Source organism: Carcharodon carcharias, chromosome 5 (assembly GCF_017639515.1).
Source record: "Carcharodon carcharias isolate sCarCar2 chromosome 5, sCarCar2.pri, whole genome shotgun sequence".
In the NCBI taxonomy this organism is placed as follows: Eukaryota; Metazoa; Chordata; class Chondrichthyes; order Lamniformes; family Lamnidae; genus Carcharodon; species Carcharodon carcharias.
In genome coordinates, this window is record NC_054471.1 from 73,528,936 (window position 1) to 73,543,624 (window position 14,689).

The window sequence follows — 14,689 nt, forward strand, 5'->3', positions numbered from 1 at the left end:
TGGGTTTTCAACTGAAGTGGCATGAAAGGTGCTGCCTCATTATTCAATTATTCCCCAGTATCCCAAAGTAGAGTAGGGGAAAACAACCAAGCTTCCCACTTCTACTTTGTTATCCAGTGACTTCTGCTGGAAGTCTATGCATATGGATGTTGGAGAGGGCAGGATCAAGCTCTATGTTTGAATAGTCCACCAACACTCACTGTCTTGGTCAACACATGAAGAGTATCTTCCTGTGGGAGGTACTGGGTGATGACTAATGTCAATGGAAACATACTCTTGAAATGGGTCAATGCTTTTTGGATGGAGGGCTGTAGAGAAAAGTAGCATAATAAAAACTTTTTTGCTTTGAGGGCTAAAACTCGGGGAAGGAAAGGTATCTATGTGTTGCTTCCACCATCTTTAATTGTATAACTATGACATTGAGTGTTACAGTTTTAGACTGTTCTGATCTGGCACTGTATCAACGTTGATCATTGCAAATTATTGGGATGGGGCTCAGTTGATTAAAGCAGTGAGCGGCTGAATAAAAAAGTCAACAAAGGCCATGGGTTCTCTACTACGGTGGCATAGGGGATGCAATAATTGACCTCAGGAACTCTAGGAGTGGAAATCAACCAAATCCCATATTTCCTAAGCTCCCTGCTGGTAAATTTAGAATTGTTAAGCCTCGGGAGGTCCCCTGTGCCCATCGGAGGCACTCTCGCCTAAAGATGATACCCCCTTTTGACCTTCTCTCCTGGCCTCTCTAAGCTGACTGCACCCTACCCACAACTCCACACCCTCCTCGCCCCCCCCAACCTTACTCACCGGGGTCTTCCAGCCATGCCTGCGCAGAATCACTGGACTTACCTGAAGTCTGAGAGCCATCTCCACTTGTTCCTCAGGACTACTTGTAGTTCCACCAGTGGCCACTACCCTCTTCTGGCGCTGCTGGAATTACAATCAAATTGGCAGACAGCTTTCTGGAGCCGGACTTCCTGTCCCTGAGGGGTGAAAGTCCCACTCTGGTCCAGTTAAGGCCGCCCCCAGCATATTATCACTGCAGGATAGCTAGATTTCATGTCAGCATTTGCCCCTTGCATTTGTATGTCTTCTTTCATAGCCTCAGGGCATTCCAAAATGCTTTACACCCATTAAAGCATTTTTGCAGTGTTACAATATAGTGTAATCTCGATTTGCCGAAGTCATCCAATTGGTTTCTACCATAAATGTTTACGTGGATTTGTAGTGACTGCCTTACGTGTGTATTTTAAATTGCATACTTTGGACACACTGGCAGCCAACTGTGACTGACAACTAGACAGATTGTCACTTATGTCACTTACCTCAGCCCTGTGAGGGTTCAGTTGTTGTTGGTGTTGTGCAATGCAAAAAGAACTGTTAAAACAATTAGCGTTGTGAGGAGGAAATGTGAATAAACTATTGATCTTCTCTCTCCACTGGTGGTAGAGAAAAATATTTATGTGATGACTTTTGACTTTGGAGGCATTTTAATTGTTTTTGTAGTTAAAAGTCCTTAACGCAAGGTAGCCTTCATGTTGAACCTAACATTAAAATGGTCAATCTAACTCTGGAAGACAATAAGACATAGGAAGAAATATGTGTCACACAGCTGCAGTATATCATTCTCTTCAGAAGCAGGAGTGTAGGTACAAACACAGGGCATTTGAGACAGAGGCACAGGTTACCTTTCAGAGGACCTTTACTATTTATACATCAAACTGACATAACAATTACAGCTGTGGATGGTTTCCGCAGTTGAGTAGATCGGTATGACAATGTAAATTGTGAGTTACTAAACAAGATATATCCTTTAAACTTTAAAAACAGAGCTGTACATCACCATTTGTAAACATCATGTAAAGCAAAGATGAAAAAAATTCCTTTTTGAAGTTCTATATGAATATGCCTATTGGGATAGATCCTCAAAAATCTCTCAGAAATGTGCACAATAACTAGACTAAACTAAACCAAATTCAACCAGGTCAATGCATGTAAGAAAGTGGCAATCAGTGAGTGGTGTAAGTTGCATAAACCAGTAAGCAAAATTATTTTACTTTTCCTCATATGTCTAATGAATGACTAGTTTGCAAAATAAATAAAGTATAGTATACCATGTAATGCCGTAACAGAATCCTTCAAAGTCTATAAAAGAGAAGTGAATAAATATTGGAAATTCTAAATAGTGTGGAGAAATGACAGGAAAGTGGGAAGACATTAAATATTTCAGCAAGCAGAGGTGCAAGGCATGTTAAATTTCCTCCTCAATTATATTCTTTTTCTACAAAGAATCAATTGTTCCCCACTGTATTTCAGCCAAATGTTGTTACATCTGATAAATGCGTCTTTTTGAATAAAAATAATTAAAAAAAGTACAGCCAAGATCACACTCCATTCTAAGTATGGCTAAATTGTACATTTACATATTAAAGATTTCTCATTTTCTCCACCGTCCCGCCAAAAACAATCTTCTCCTATATTTAAGGAATGAATGAATCTGCATTTCATCTCACATACCAGCCATAACAGTGATTGAGATATTGGGTCTTATCAATAATTGTAGGGTTGTGATTTTCCACTTTACAAAGCAAGTTTTTTTTCCACAAATTTATAGACCAGGGATATTAGACGTCAAACAAGTCACTGGTGATTGAGTTGCACCCTGGTAGGAATATAAATAGCTCCGTGGCATTCTACGGTTTGTTTCTATATGCCTACATAAAATATGACAGAGAAACAACGAAAAGCGCACTAGATTCAATGATCATAAGCTTCCTTCAGATTTTTCGAAGTTAAGGGTGCATATTAGTAAGTGGTATTACTTCATGACTTTGTGTATGATATAAATGCACAAAGATACTGATGGTGCAAAAGCGCTCAGATACACAGCAGTTTGATCCTTATCCTGGTATACCCTTGAACATCGTTTAATGGTTAAAGTTACCACAAATGTCACAACATATCTCCAGGAGTATCATTATATTACTGAAATTGCAGATTTTGGTCAGATTAACATTGTATATTTGGACTTGTTTTAAGTTTCTTTAAACTCACTGATAGACCCGCCCCCGATTGTCCCTTGTCGAATTGATTATTTTAAACGAGGGACCCACAGCTCAAAAAGCGAAATTCGACCACCTGGAGGATTGTTTGGTGCCGTGTTGGAAGGCATTTGTTCAGCTACAGTAAAATGTGTCTGGTTAGAACTGGACTGTGAAATTAAGAGCTGCCCTCAGTAAGCATTATTGTAAAGGTTATGACACCTCAAACATTTGTGTCCCTGAATGCAGCTAGGACTTGTTGGGAAATGGCACTGAACATCAATATGCGAGTCGAAAAGAGACAGGTCACAACCATTCGGCAACATTTATTGTGACACATACATCTGTTATCCTATCTTTGCGATTTTTCTCACGTAACATTTAAGCGCTTGCTCGTTTTTTAAAGTGAACGAAAAACTTGAAACATTTTTATCAAGCCGGTGCACAACCCTTGTCAACAGTTTTCTTTTAAAGACGTTCAGGAAACATCATCGTGTGAATGACAAGTAAATGCAGTTCATTCGCAGTGATTGTTCTATCAGTGGAGCAAGTGCTGATACCCTCTCTGAGGGATTCCCTGAACTATGGGTTACTGGCAGGCAGACAAGCACTCAATGACAGCCATTTGTGACCGACTAGTGAACGCCATCTGCTATAGAAAACAGGGAGATACAACATCCCCGGAACTTAGAACTGGACGCTAGTGACATGGACAAAAATAAAATTGCAAAATGTAACGAAATGTTGGTCCCCTCTATTAGTCTGTCTTCAGTGTTTCCTTTCACGGGACAGGGAGGGGAAAGCGAGGCACGAACTGCAAACACTGGTGTGCCAGGAATCAGGTGATATCTGGTCCGCTGCTTTCCCGAGAGAGAAAGAAAAATGGTTTGTGCACCTGCCGCCTAATTCACTTTTAAAACCTGTCACATTTAGTGAGAGTGGGCAGGCATAATGAAGTGTATTCAGGCTGTCAATTCAGTCAATAAGTTATCTCCAACTGCCTTTGTTTCAGCCTCGGCGAACCCTTTGATCAGGCAGAGGTCCTTATTATTCAAATAAAATTTATTTTCAATTGCAGGCTTAATGTTCCTGGCACAAGCCCGGGTCTGACAGCAGCGCCTTGCTAAGGGCTAGTCCATTGTTAAAGTTCATGTGTGTCGCCCGGATCCTTTCATCTGTCAGATCTGCTTTAGCAAAACTGGTTAAAAACTGCTCGGCCAACAGGTGTGCCCTTTGAGAATTTGGAGAAAACGGCGAAACATTTTGCAAATAATTTAATAGATTTATTCACTTAGTAAGTAAAAAATGTTCTGACAATCCCCGCTGAGATGCACTGGGGCGTTATGCAGTCCCCACCCACTCCTTTAAATAAGAAAAGATAATACTTTCAGTTCGAGGACAAGGGTTCTTATTAGTGCTGGCGTTGTTCGTTGAGAAATTGGTGGGAAGAATAACACAAACGTTTCTCCCGAGGTCTACCTATTTGGCGAGCTGAAATGATACGAAGATTACGAGTGAGATGCAGGATTTTTTTTTAAATATCAGTCAAAACAAGGGGTTTTTTTTATAACAAAAAAGTATTGCCACTGATGTTGTTCTTTCATTTTTGAAGATGATCGTACATCAAATAATAAAGGTCATTCTTTTAAACTGGGAACTTTTAAATGACCTGAAAACTTTTTCTTCTCATCGTTTGGGGGCACTTTATTTCGATGTGGCTGCATAACAGAAGTCATAAGTCAAGCTCTTTGAGATGTGCCGATGTGATAATTTTAATAGAAGGGATGCTGCCAGATGTATCTTGTAAACTAGAAAGCAAAATCCCGTTGAACACGAGCTTGTTCTTAAGACAGAAGTGCAACATGGTAAGGGAAGCCGCAGTGCTCATGATCCAATCATCACCAGTCAATTTCAAATCAACTTCATTTATTCGAAAGCATCCAATTAACGATCTCCATATAAGTGGACAGATCAGTGATCACTACTACAAATCACAGATAAACCAAAACGATTTGAGTGAGATGTCCAGAGAAACTTATATAAAAAAACATTTTTTTCCAAAATTTGTTGCACAGAAGGTAATACTGAACTAGAATGCCACTACGGAATATATTGGTTCATTTCAGTCAAATGTGAACAGTACCTGAGAACCATTAGATAAAAACAAAAAAACTGCGGATGCTGGAAATCCAAAACAAAAACAGAATTACCTGGAAAAACTCAGCAGGTCTGGCAGCATCGGCGGAGAAGAAAAGAGTTGACGTTTCGAGTCCTCATGACCCTTCGACAGTTCTGTCGAAGGGTCATGAGGACTCGAAACGTCAACTCTTTTCTTCTCCGCCGATGCTGCCAGACCTGCTGAGTTTTTCCAGGTAATTCTGTTTTTGTTACCTGAGAACCATTGTTTTCCTTCATGTATTATATTTATTAAGGGAGTTCAGAAAATAACTCGATATTCTGATAATGAACAGCGTTTAACTGAGCGGAAGAAAAGACTGTCACCAATTTCTGGGCAACATGAAGTTCATTAATTGTCGCTTTTCACAAGATAAAACGAAAATTGTATCTCGTAGCTCTGCGATTCTGTTAAATAGTTTGACGAAGCGTTAAAACGGATGGCGCTTATTAACATTTTGAATTGTAATCCGTAAATTTGTGATCTATTTATGAGACTGTGGGGCGAAGGTAGTAAAAAAATAAAATTATTTGGTAGCAATCTGGCTAACGTCATAAACAAAAGGAGCATATTTGCATAAAGTTAATCTTGCTCCATCTGCCAGTTCGTTCTGCGCCTCCGCTGCTCTTTGGTGCTGTTTGCAGCCGAAACCAAAATGTTAAATTACAAACCTTTTATTGTGCTCATGGTGTTAACAGTAAATCTGGGGGAAACAAAACAAGAGGATTCCAATCTATAAACACACAAGAGGGACTCAATCCGCACTCTCATTTCCATTATTTAACAAGTGGATGGAATGCATAATCTTGCATTATGGTTGCTCTGAATCATCATTGTGCAATGCACACGCTTCTGACTCTCTGTTGTACTCACATTGCTCACCGAGAACAATCAGCCTGCAACCTCTGCAAACAGACACTTGCGTGGAATTTCTCTAAACACGAAAGCCGAATTTAAAAGAGGGCAAAGACGTGAAAACTGTATTCGTTTCACAGGATAGCACTTTGCAGCCGTATTGTAATCAATCATCCCAGTATTTGCACGACTCCACAGTAATATGCCCTGTTCGTGTGAATTTGCATTGGCTTTAATTTCCAATCGATGGATTTATGTTCTCGCGTAATTTATGTATTAAACATAGACGATGGGAATTGTGTTTTCCTTACCAATCACAGATAAATCATTTGTAAAATCAAAAAGGCCCAAGTGACAGTGTCACAGAAATCAAACGCAGACAGGGACGCTTGACTTTATTACAGATTTCAGACGCAAGTGCACGTCTACGAAATGACAGAACCAATGCATATCTCCCCTGGCGGTTTTCAACTTAAAGTTTCTGGAAAGATCCTGCCTCCTGAGCCGGGAGAAAGCAAGAAGAATATTTTATCTAAAGTCATGGCTACTCTGAGTAATGCTGCAGATTATTACTAAACAAAACGTTGCTTTCACAATACAGTAACTGCAGGGTTTTCTCCCCCAGTTACAGTCCTGAATTTATATTTCGTGTGGGACAAACGGTGCATCTGAGACAAGAAGGCCAGAAAAAATACATTGTCGTTCCCGGATTAATGATTTAAAGATACACCCCTGAAGAATTTCATTAAATCCGCCCCGTTGTCAATTCTTCGATGTAGAAATTCGGGAGTGTAAGGAAGGAAAAGGGTTAAGATATAACGAAGTATCCATTACTCTTCCATAGGTAGTGAATCCCAATGAAACCAAGTAACAAAATCGCCATCTAGAAATTCGAAGCAGTAAATGTATGGTTTTACATGGCAATATTCTCCAATTTAATCTAATCTTTTCCTCTCTGTGTCAGACATTATTATTGGAGAGAATGAAAAAAGAACTAGTAGCATCTGCAATCTCAGTATGATGTAGACTGAGACTCCCATGAATTATATTTTAAACTGCTGGGGTATGTCACATCTGGAGATCTCCAAAACAATCCGCTTCCACGCAATTACATCGCCCGCCACTGCCACGCCCCAACAACACAAACAGATGTGGAATAAAGGAAAACAGGTTTGTTTTGTCTATTATTAGCATCTTTGTTTAAAGATGCAAGACTGTGCGTGATATTTTCCTAAACCATAAATGTTTGTATGTAATATACACATTCACAATAGCAGATGCGATTTACAGTTCCCATTTCAGGTCCCCCTTGTGTGCAATTCCTATCTTCCCCTCAGCGAAACATGCGGCGACTCTGAACACAGAGACGACGCCTCCCACTTTCAACCAATCCTCTTGGCAGTAGCGTGTTTGAACTTGAAGATTTCGGTCAAACTAAATCCAGTGAAATTTCTTTTAATCGAAATTCGCGGAGTTCGGGCAACGCAGGCTTACTTTTAAAGCAAAAGAGCAAAGATAGCGCGGGCACAATAAATTCAACAAAACTCAGCCCTGTACCTACCGCCAGAGGGGTTGGAAGAAAAGGGAACGGCGCGCTTTTACACAGATAGGTTAACCACCATCTTTGGCACTATCCTGTTTTCGCCACTGTGCCTGTGATATTGGCGTTATTGCAGTGGCAAGTGCCCTCACAATTTCAGAGTGACTTATCAAAAACTTTGAGTTTACCCTATTATGGAGCAGGGCAGTGTAACATTTAGAGACAGCACAGTATTTTATGTTTTAGACTTTGGTTGATCTATCTGTAGCCATGGTGGCAGCCTTCCGTCTCACACGCGGACATTTCTTCGGGAGGTATTCACAAACATTTGTACGCGAGTCATATGGACACATAATACAGTATGAATACCGTTCCTACCAATTAATCTACTGAACAAGTTTTCCCTTGTTGATGGGCACATATAAAGTAGACGCCAGATTTGCCGTAACATAAAATAGTAATAGCGATAGTTCCAACAAAGGAAGCTGTCTCGTAAACTTTCTGATAAATTGGTGTGTATCCTTTAATGCGGGCGCTTCATTAGCTACCTTTCATTCTTTTCGATACATTGTATTACAGGCACCTACTACAGCACTCATTATAAACGCTAAAGACTGTTCGGTAAACTGCACATTCCTGACTTTCGGCAAAATGAGAAAACCATGGTACTGTTGATTAGTAAATTGAATTTGATCATTTGCACGGAGCTTAATCTAAACACAAACTTTTCTCGCGAGCTGCAGACAGAAACCAACTCGACGGGCTGCAGGCAGTGGTCAAATAAAAGTCGTTCCAAATTAAATAACAAATTTAAAATAAAAAATACCGCTTGGGCTAATTCGTTTTTAAGTTGACTTTTATTGAAATGTGATCATTCAGGGACACCGGGCTTTAATAAATATATCCATAAGTCATTGAGATAATACAAAAATAAAAGACACGAGTGTTGTCTTCAATGTGTAACAAAATAGTTGCAGCAAATGTTGAAGAACGTGTGATTTCTTTTACAACGAATTTGTATGCCACAAGCCATGCGGATCTGAGCAGACGTGGACAACATAGACACACCTCAGCTAACAACTACATTTCAGCAATCTTGCACTATAGGAATTCGAAACACTGGCAAAATCACATTCTATCTCTTGCTTGCTCTTGCTGTATTTGCACTGCTTCCCATGCGTCTGTCGGTGTGAATTATTTATACAGTTAAAGAAATACCCAAAAGTACCAAATCCTTGTTACAAGGAATTGCATTTTTCGTAACTTGCTTAGCTACACGAGATGCCGATTTCAAAATTCACAATTCAAAAAAAACAAGCATGCATGCAATCAGATCTCGCTGTTGGAGTTAGCTGACAGTCTGGTTTTTATACAACACAAGGTCAGTCTTTTTAATGCAACTCAAAAGTCAATCTTCTTATGCAACGCGGCGTCTTTCTTTTAATAATAATCACAGCTGGCAAAATCAGACCTTACTTCATTAAGTCTTTACCATCTGTAGAGAGCCTTGGCATGCTGGCTGTGCTTAGGGCTGCGATGTGAGGTGGCGGTGGCACCTGGCAGATGGTACAGGGGCATGGCAATCCTGCCCAGTGCTGAAAGGTGTTTCCTAACGGTACAGGAGGCGCGGAGGACGTTTTCAACAGTGAATGAGGAGGTCTCACCGCGCTGATGCCCGGTAGAGAAGCCGAGATTGAGGAAGAAGAGGAGGTCAGGGCACTGCCCAAGATGGGATGGACCTGATGGGCAGATGTGGAGTGTCCTGGGTGCCCAGCAGAATGTCCTACTGTCCCGCAATGGAAAGCTGAATGATGCCCGCCGTAAATCTCCCCTACTAATCTTTTCATCTCTTCCAGAGAATTCGACAGCATCAGGATGTAGTTTCTGGCCAGCAGCAAAGTGGCGATTTTGGAAAGTTTCCTCACTGACGGTCCATGGGCATAAGGCATGACCTCTCTGAGCCCGTCCATCGCCAGATTCAGGTCATGCATCCTTTTGCGCTCTCTCCCGTTGATCTTCAGTCGAAGGTTCTGCAAGTCTTGCTCCGAGAGTTGCTTTTTCACTTTGAACTTGCCTCCCGTCTTGTCCTCGGATCTGTTGAGGGTTGTTATATTGTGTTCATTGGCGAGCTGCTGGAGCAGATCGTTTTGCGTTGAAGACACCGAATTCATCCTGGAGTCCTGATGCTGGAGATGATCTCTCAGATAAATTTCGTCCACGTCTGGCGACGAAGCTCTGCTAGAGAGAGAGCTCGAGTCAGAATTCATTTTATTGCCTCTCGTTATTATGAGATGTTCTCTAGTCAATAGTTTGAGACCTTGTTTTGATGCCAACCTCCAACGTCAGTGACAGAAACGAGCAACAACAAAAAACACGCACACACATACACACACACACACAGCGGTTCCTATAAACTCAGAAGCGCTCCCCAAGCAGGCTGGACCTCTTGGCCAGTTGTGATGTTGAACGAGATTTGGTTTTAAAAGAAGCTTTTTATAGAGGTGCAGAGTGCAGGGAAACAAAGCTCCCTCCTATACATAATGGTCTTGTTAGTATGACGTGGAGATCATTGAGGGCGGCGCAGCTTTGACGGTTCCATTTAGCTCTGTCCTATTCATATTCATTGTGCTTTTCTTTATGGGACACCCTGCCATGGGCGATCTGAAGAGAGAGAGAGACTTACCTCGGAGCGAGCGAACATTTAAATAGCAGTATGTGAATTGGCCCAGACTTTCAAGTTTGTGATTCAGATAAGCTAGAAGTTACCATTTAGAAGAAATCCCCGCATAAAGAAACACATATTCAGCAGCAGGCAGGCCTTTCAGAATCTCTGGGTTTATGCACGAGTTTTCTTCAATATTGTAGTTTGTGTGCTGTAGAGTAAGATACACCAGCAGTTTTAAACTAAACATTGCTGACTTTGTGTAAACGTTTCAAGTCTACAGTTTAAACCATGCAATTGCTGACAGACAACTGGAAGAAAATATGCAAATAACCCACCAGTGCTTCGTGTTTATCGTGAAAAATGCATCTCTATAAGTAATTATGTTGTTAAGAAAAGGTGGTCACTTAGGCAATCGAACAAGCATCGAGGAACAGATTCCAAGAAAATCCTTGTTGTGAGATAACGATTCGGATCAAGAAATGGGACAATTGAATAAGAAACGGGGGATTACAGAGCCTGTGGGTGGAAGATGAGAGCAAACAAGGGTCTGAGGAGAGAGAAACATACCGCCTCCCAGCGACTGAAAACCGCAGAGCCCACCGAGAGAAAGAGAACAGAACTGCAGGGGAAAGCGAACTCACAAAACTAACATTCACAGTGTTATCCTGGGAAACAGGACAGCCCGATCAGTGACCCTGAGGATACCTTGTTTAGTAAGGATCCCAATGATGAAACAACATGCATGATGTGGGCATGTAGATGTTATGTTATTAACAAATTAAAATACCAATATGAACGGAATCAGCTCTTACACCTCTGAAAATACCGTAAACACAATTTACTTTTTTTAAACGAACGCAATTTTTGTTGTCAAACGTTATTTGCATCACGCGTTGATCTGGATCAGAGTGTTAACTGTGTAAAGATGTGTTCATTCCAGGCGAAATGCCTGATAAATAAACAACACTGTCAACCAGCTGTGTACGATCCAAATGACCTCTTTCGGTTATAGTAAACTAGTTAATTGGTTAAATGAGTCATCACATTTTGTAGGCAATGCATTAAGGTTAACCCTATATATTTAAAGATAATCGAAAAATCATCAAAACCAGACTGTCGGATCGTTAATCGTGGAAGCAAATGGTTAGTAAGTAGCATCCTGAATACCCTCTGCAGGCTGCGAACAGGATATTCACAGGAGTACGGACAGAGAAGAAAGTTCTCACCCACTGCTCTCAATCTGCCAGTATTGGGACTGTTCTCGTATTGATGTGCACTTCGGCCTGTACGTGTATGTGTGCATCTCCGCTTGAGTATGTGTCTGTGTTTCAATCTGCATTTAGTGCCTGTGTTTATTTATGCGTGCCTGTTACTGTGTTATAACTGTGACTTTATCATGAGTGTGTGTGTGTGTGTGTGTTTTGCCAATGTATAATTAAAAGGTAAACGCACACCGAGGCAAGTGGTATTTCCCTTGGGCTCTCATTTATTTCTATGGTAAATAATCGGTCAGGGGGAAATTAAAGAAAAACAAGCGGAAACCATGCTACCAGCCCTCTGGAAAACAAGGAAAGTACAACCCAAAAGCCAAACCGTTCACAGTTCTATATTCTGAGTGATAAAAAGGGATACTTTGTAAATTAAATTGTTAACCGGCACTGGCATCTGGGAATGCCCATTACCACTTCCTCAAGGTGGGTTGAAATTAAGGCTCATTATTTCACCCCGAGATTACCATATCTCTCCGTGTGAATGTCACCAAATAAAGTGTCCAAGGCCGACACTTTAGTTTAAATTCCATAACTAGGGATGATTTTGCCTTTTCAGTCTTGGAGCAATCTGTTTGTTGACTAGCCCACTACATGTGCGAATATCTCCTTTAGGAAAGAACAGTGGCGGGGAGCTAGATACTGTTACAGAAGTTTGATGGTCAGTTTTGTTTTTACAAGTCTCTCTGCTCTGGCTAATTCTCGCCGAAGCGGAAAGGGCTACAAGACACTAACCTTTCGGAACCAGTTATCCAGTCACCTGCAGGCGCTGATTAAATGGAGAAGGTGGCCAGAAGTTGTCGAGCTGTTGTCGATATATAAATGAGCTCTTTACACACATGTGATATCGACCCCATTTCCTTCATAGTGACCTGCTTTGCAAATGTAAGTGTTCAGGAGGACAGAGGCGTTGACACATCTCACGTTTCTTGTGTGTTAAGTGTGTTTGGAAGTTTTACCCTCTGGTTTCTTTCAGATCACTTGTCTTTTCCTTGGTGAATGGGCGAAACTTTTTAAAATGAGAGGCAAGAATAACTGTGACCAGTCAGGGCTAATAAGTCTACATATTTTATGAAAATGGGATGTTTTACAGACAAAGCTGGACCGTGCTCACTATTAAAAAAACATGTTCTTATATCCTTCAGGAGAAAACGGATATTTACAAACTCCTGCTGGCTAATTCACACACAGTCTGGCTGCTGTTTCAGATATAAATGTCTTTACTTTTCTACTGTGTGAACTTAACAGCTTCCTAAAGATGTTACTTGTATCCAATGTAGTTCATCTACTATCTACATGTCCTATACTCAAATACAAATAATTAAGATGAAAGGCATTAGACAGGATTATTTTCTGTTACCTGCCATTCGCCTTTAGTAAGTGTGGTAAATACATTGCAGTTTAAATTACTTGAAAATTGTTTCTATAGCTTCATCCGCTCCATGCATAGGAAGGGAAATTCTGGTGAAACGCAATGTCTGTTGAATGCGAAGCTGAGTTTATACTCCATGTCTTGTTTAATTACTGTGCTTTCGACAGCGGGCACGGACAGTGCTATAACGTGCATTTATAGAGAACTTCTGAAAAGAAAAAGAAGTACCGAGATATTCATAATTCACATTGGGGATTAAGCCTGTCGGAGTCTCCCGGTGGTGCAAGTTACTGATATGTGTACAATATGCCCATCGGCCCGTTTACACCTCAGCTCGGTGTCACAGTGCTCAGGCAGCGCTGTCTCTTGCAAGCGTGCTGAACGCAAACATTAGGGGGAGGGGGAAGGAGGTATCCTTTCCTCTCTTTTCTTTCTTGGTGGCATTTGAAAGTGTAAAGCTTTGAATACCAATTGCTTGAACTGGACATATGTGAATCTCCTCTAATCCTACTAATCTGGATTTCTTTGTACGAGTGGGGAGCACACATAGATCTAAGCGCAAGTGGCTCAGGGTCTTGAAGATCTTTTAAAAGTGGCCCAGTGTGAGAGAGGTGACAAGGGGAGAAGGCTTCTGGGAGAGATGCTGCTGGAATCTCTATTCTCTTAGCAGGACATTAGGGAATCTTCTTGCCTACTCCCAGCTATCCCAGGAAAGGAAATCAACCCAGCAGGGAAGCACACACTGATTGCACACTACACAATTTAGCACAGCTAGAAGGAAAGCTGCCGGGGCTGGCTATCTGTGCCTGGGTTGTGCTGGAAGCTCCGCTCTTCGTGGCTGGCAGGAGGGGGGCACTGAGCAAAATTAACACCAGTCGTACCGTCACAGACACTATAGGCCAACCTTTATCCTTGAATTGAAAGGTTTCCGGAATAGTTAATAAACTATAAAGTGAAATATGATAGCTAACAGCCGGGAGAACTCAATTCATAATATGAAGTTGGACCATATTTGAAATGGTAAAATATCATTTGCTGAATGATATCCTTTTAGACTTATTGGTGCAGTTTATCACACAATGAAAATTAAAATAATCGCCAAACAGGAAAGCATTCTTCAACCACAATGACAATAATCTCTGCATAAAAGTATATTGTATATGGTTTCCCGTGCCCTCCAAAGGAATATGAATGAGACTGCAATAGAGAACCTACCAGGCAATGACCGCTGATCACTGATTCGCACCTAGGTTTAATCATGTCACCGCGCTTGTGATTACATTGATGCCTATAATTCAGATACCAAAGTGTGATAGATTTAAAATGCTGCCTAGCCCAAAAGTACCAGCACACTGCTATACTGTTAACAGATTCTCTCCACTACCTCTTCCCCCGCCTAAAATTCAGCGAAACTTAATGCTGAATTGATAAGCATAGAAATGTACAAATTTCACATTTAATTCGATCAATGTGTACACTAAGATACCCCTCCGCCACACACATCTTGGAACAATCCGCCGTTTGTTTCAGTGTTAACGCAGGCGACTTTTGCAATTCAAATAATTTTATGAAATTGTGTATTTATTACAAGGCAGATTCCTTTAGAGTGAAATATATTTATTAAGCTCTACTTACAAGCTGCTGAACCATAATCAAAATGCAACATTTCCAAAAATCAACATATTGCCCAATCTCCTTAAAGAAACTTTCAACTCCTCATTCTGTTCTATAAGAAAAGTTTCAGTAGGGTTCAATTAGTTCACGACAGAGAC

General features: G+C 40.9%; 1 protein-coding gene across 1 annotated transcript; it reads right to left on the bottom strand.

Moving 5' to 3' along the window:
- Positions 1-9,084: 9,084 nt before the first annotated feature.
- olig3 (oligodendrocyte transcription factor 3) lies at positions 9,085-9,879 on the bottom strand. Its single transcript, XM_041188611.1, has one exon. The coding sequence runs from the start codon at positions 9,877-9,879 to the stop codon at positions 9,085-9,087; it is 795 nt and encodes a 264-aa protein (XP_041044545.1).
- Between the last annotated feature and the right edge of the window lie 4,810 nt (positions 9,880-14,689).

Bases quoted from the DNA above. Each gene is read 5' to 3' on its own strand.
- olig3 (XM_041188611.1), bottom strand. From the start codon at position 9,879: ATGAATTCTGACTCGAGCTCTCTCTCTAGCAGAGCTTCGTCGCCAGAC.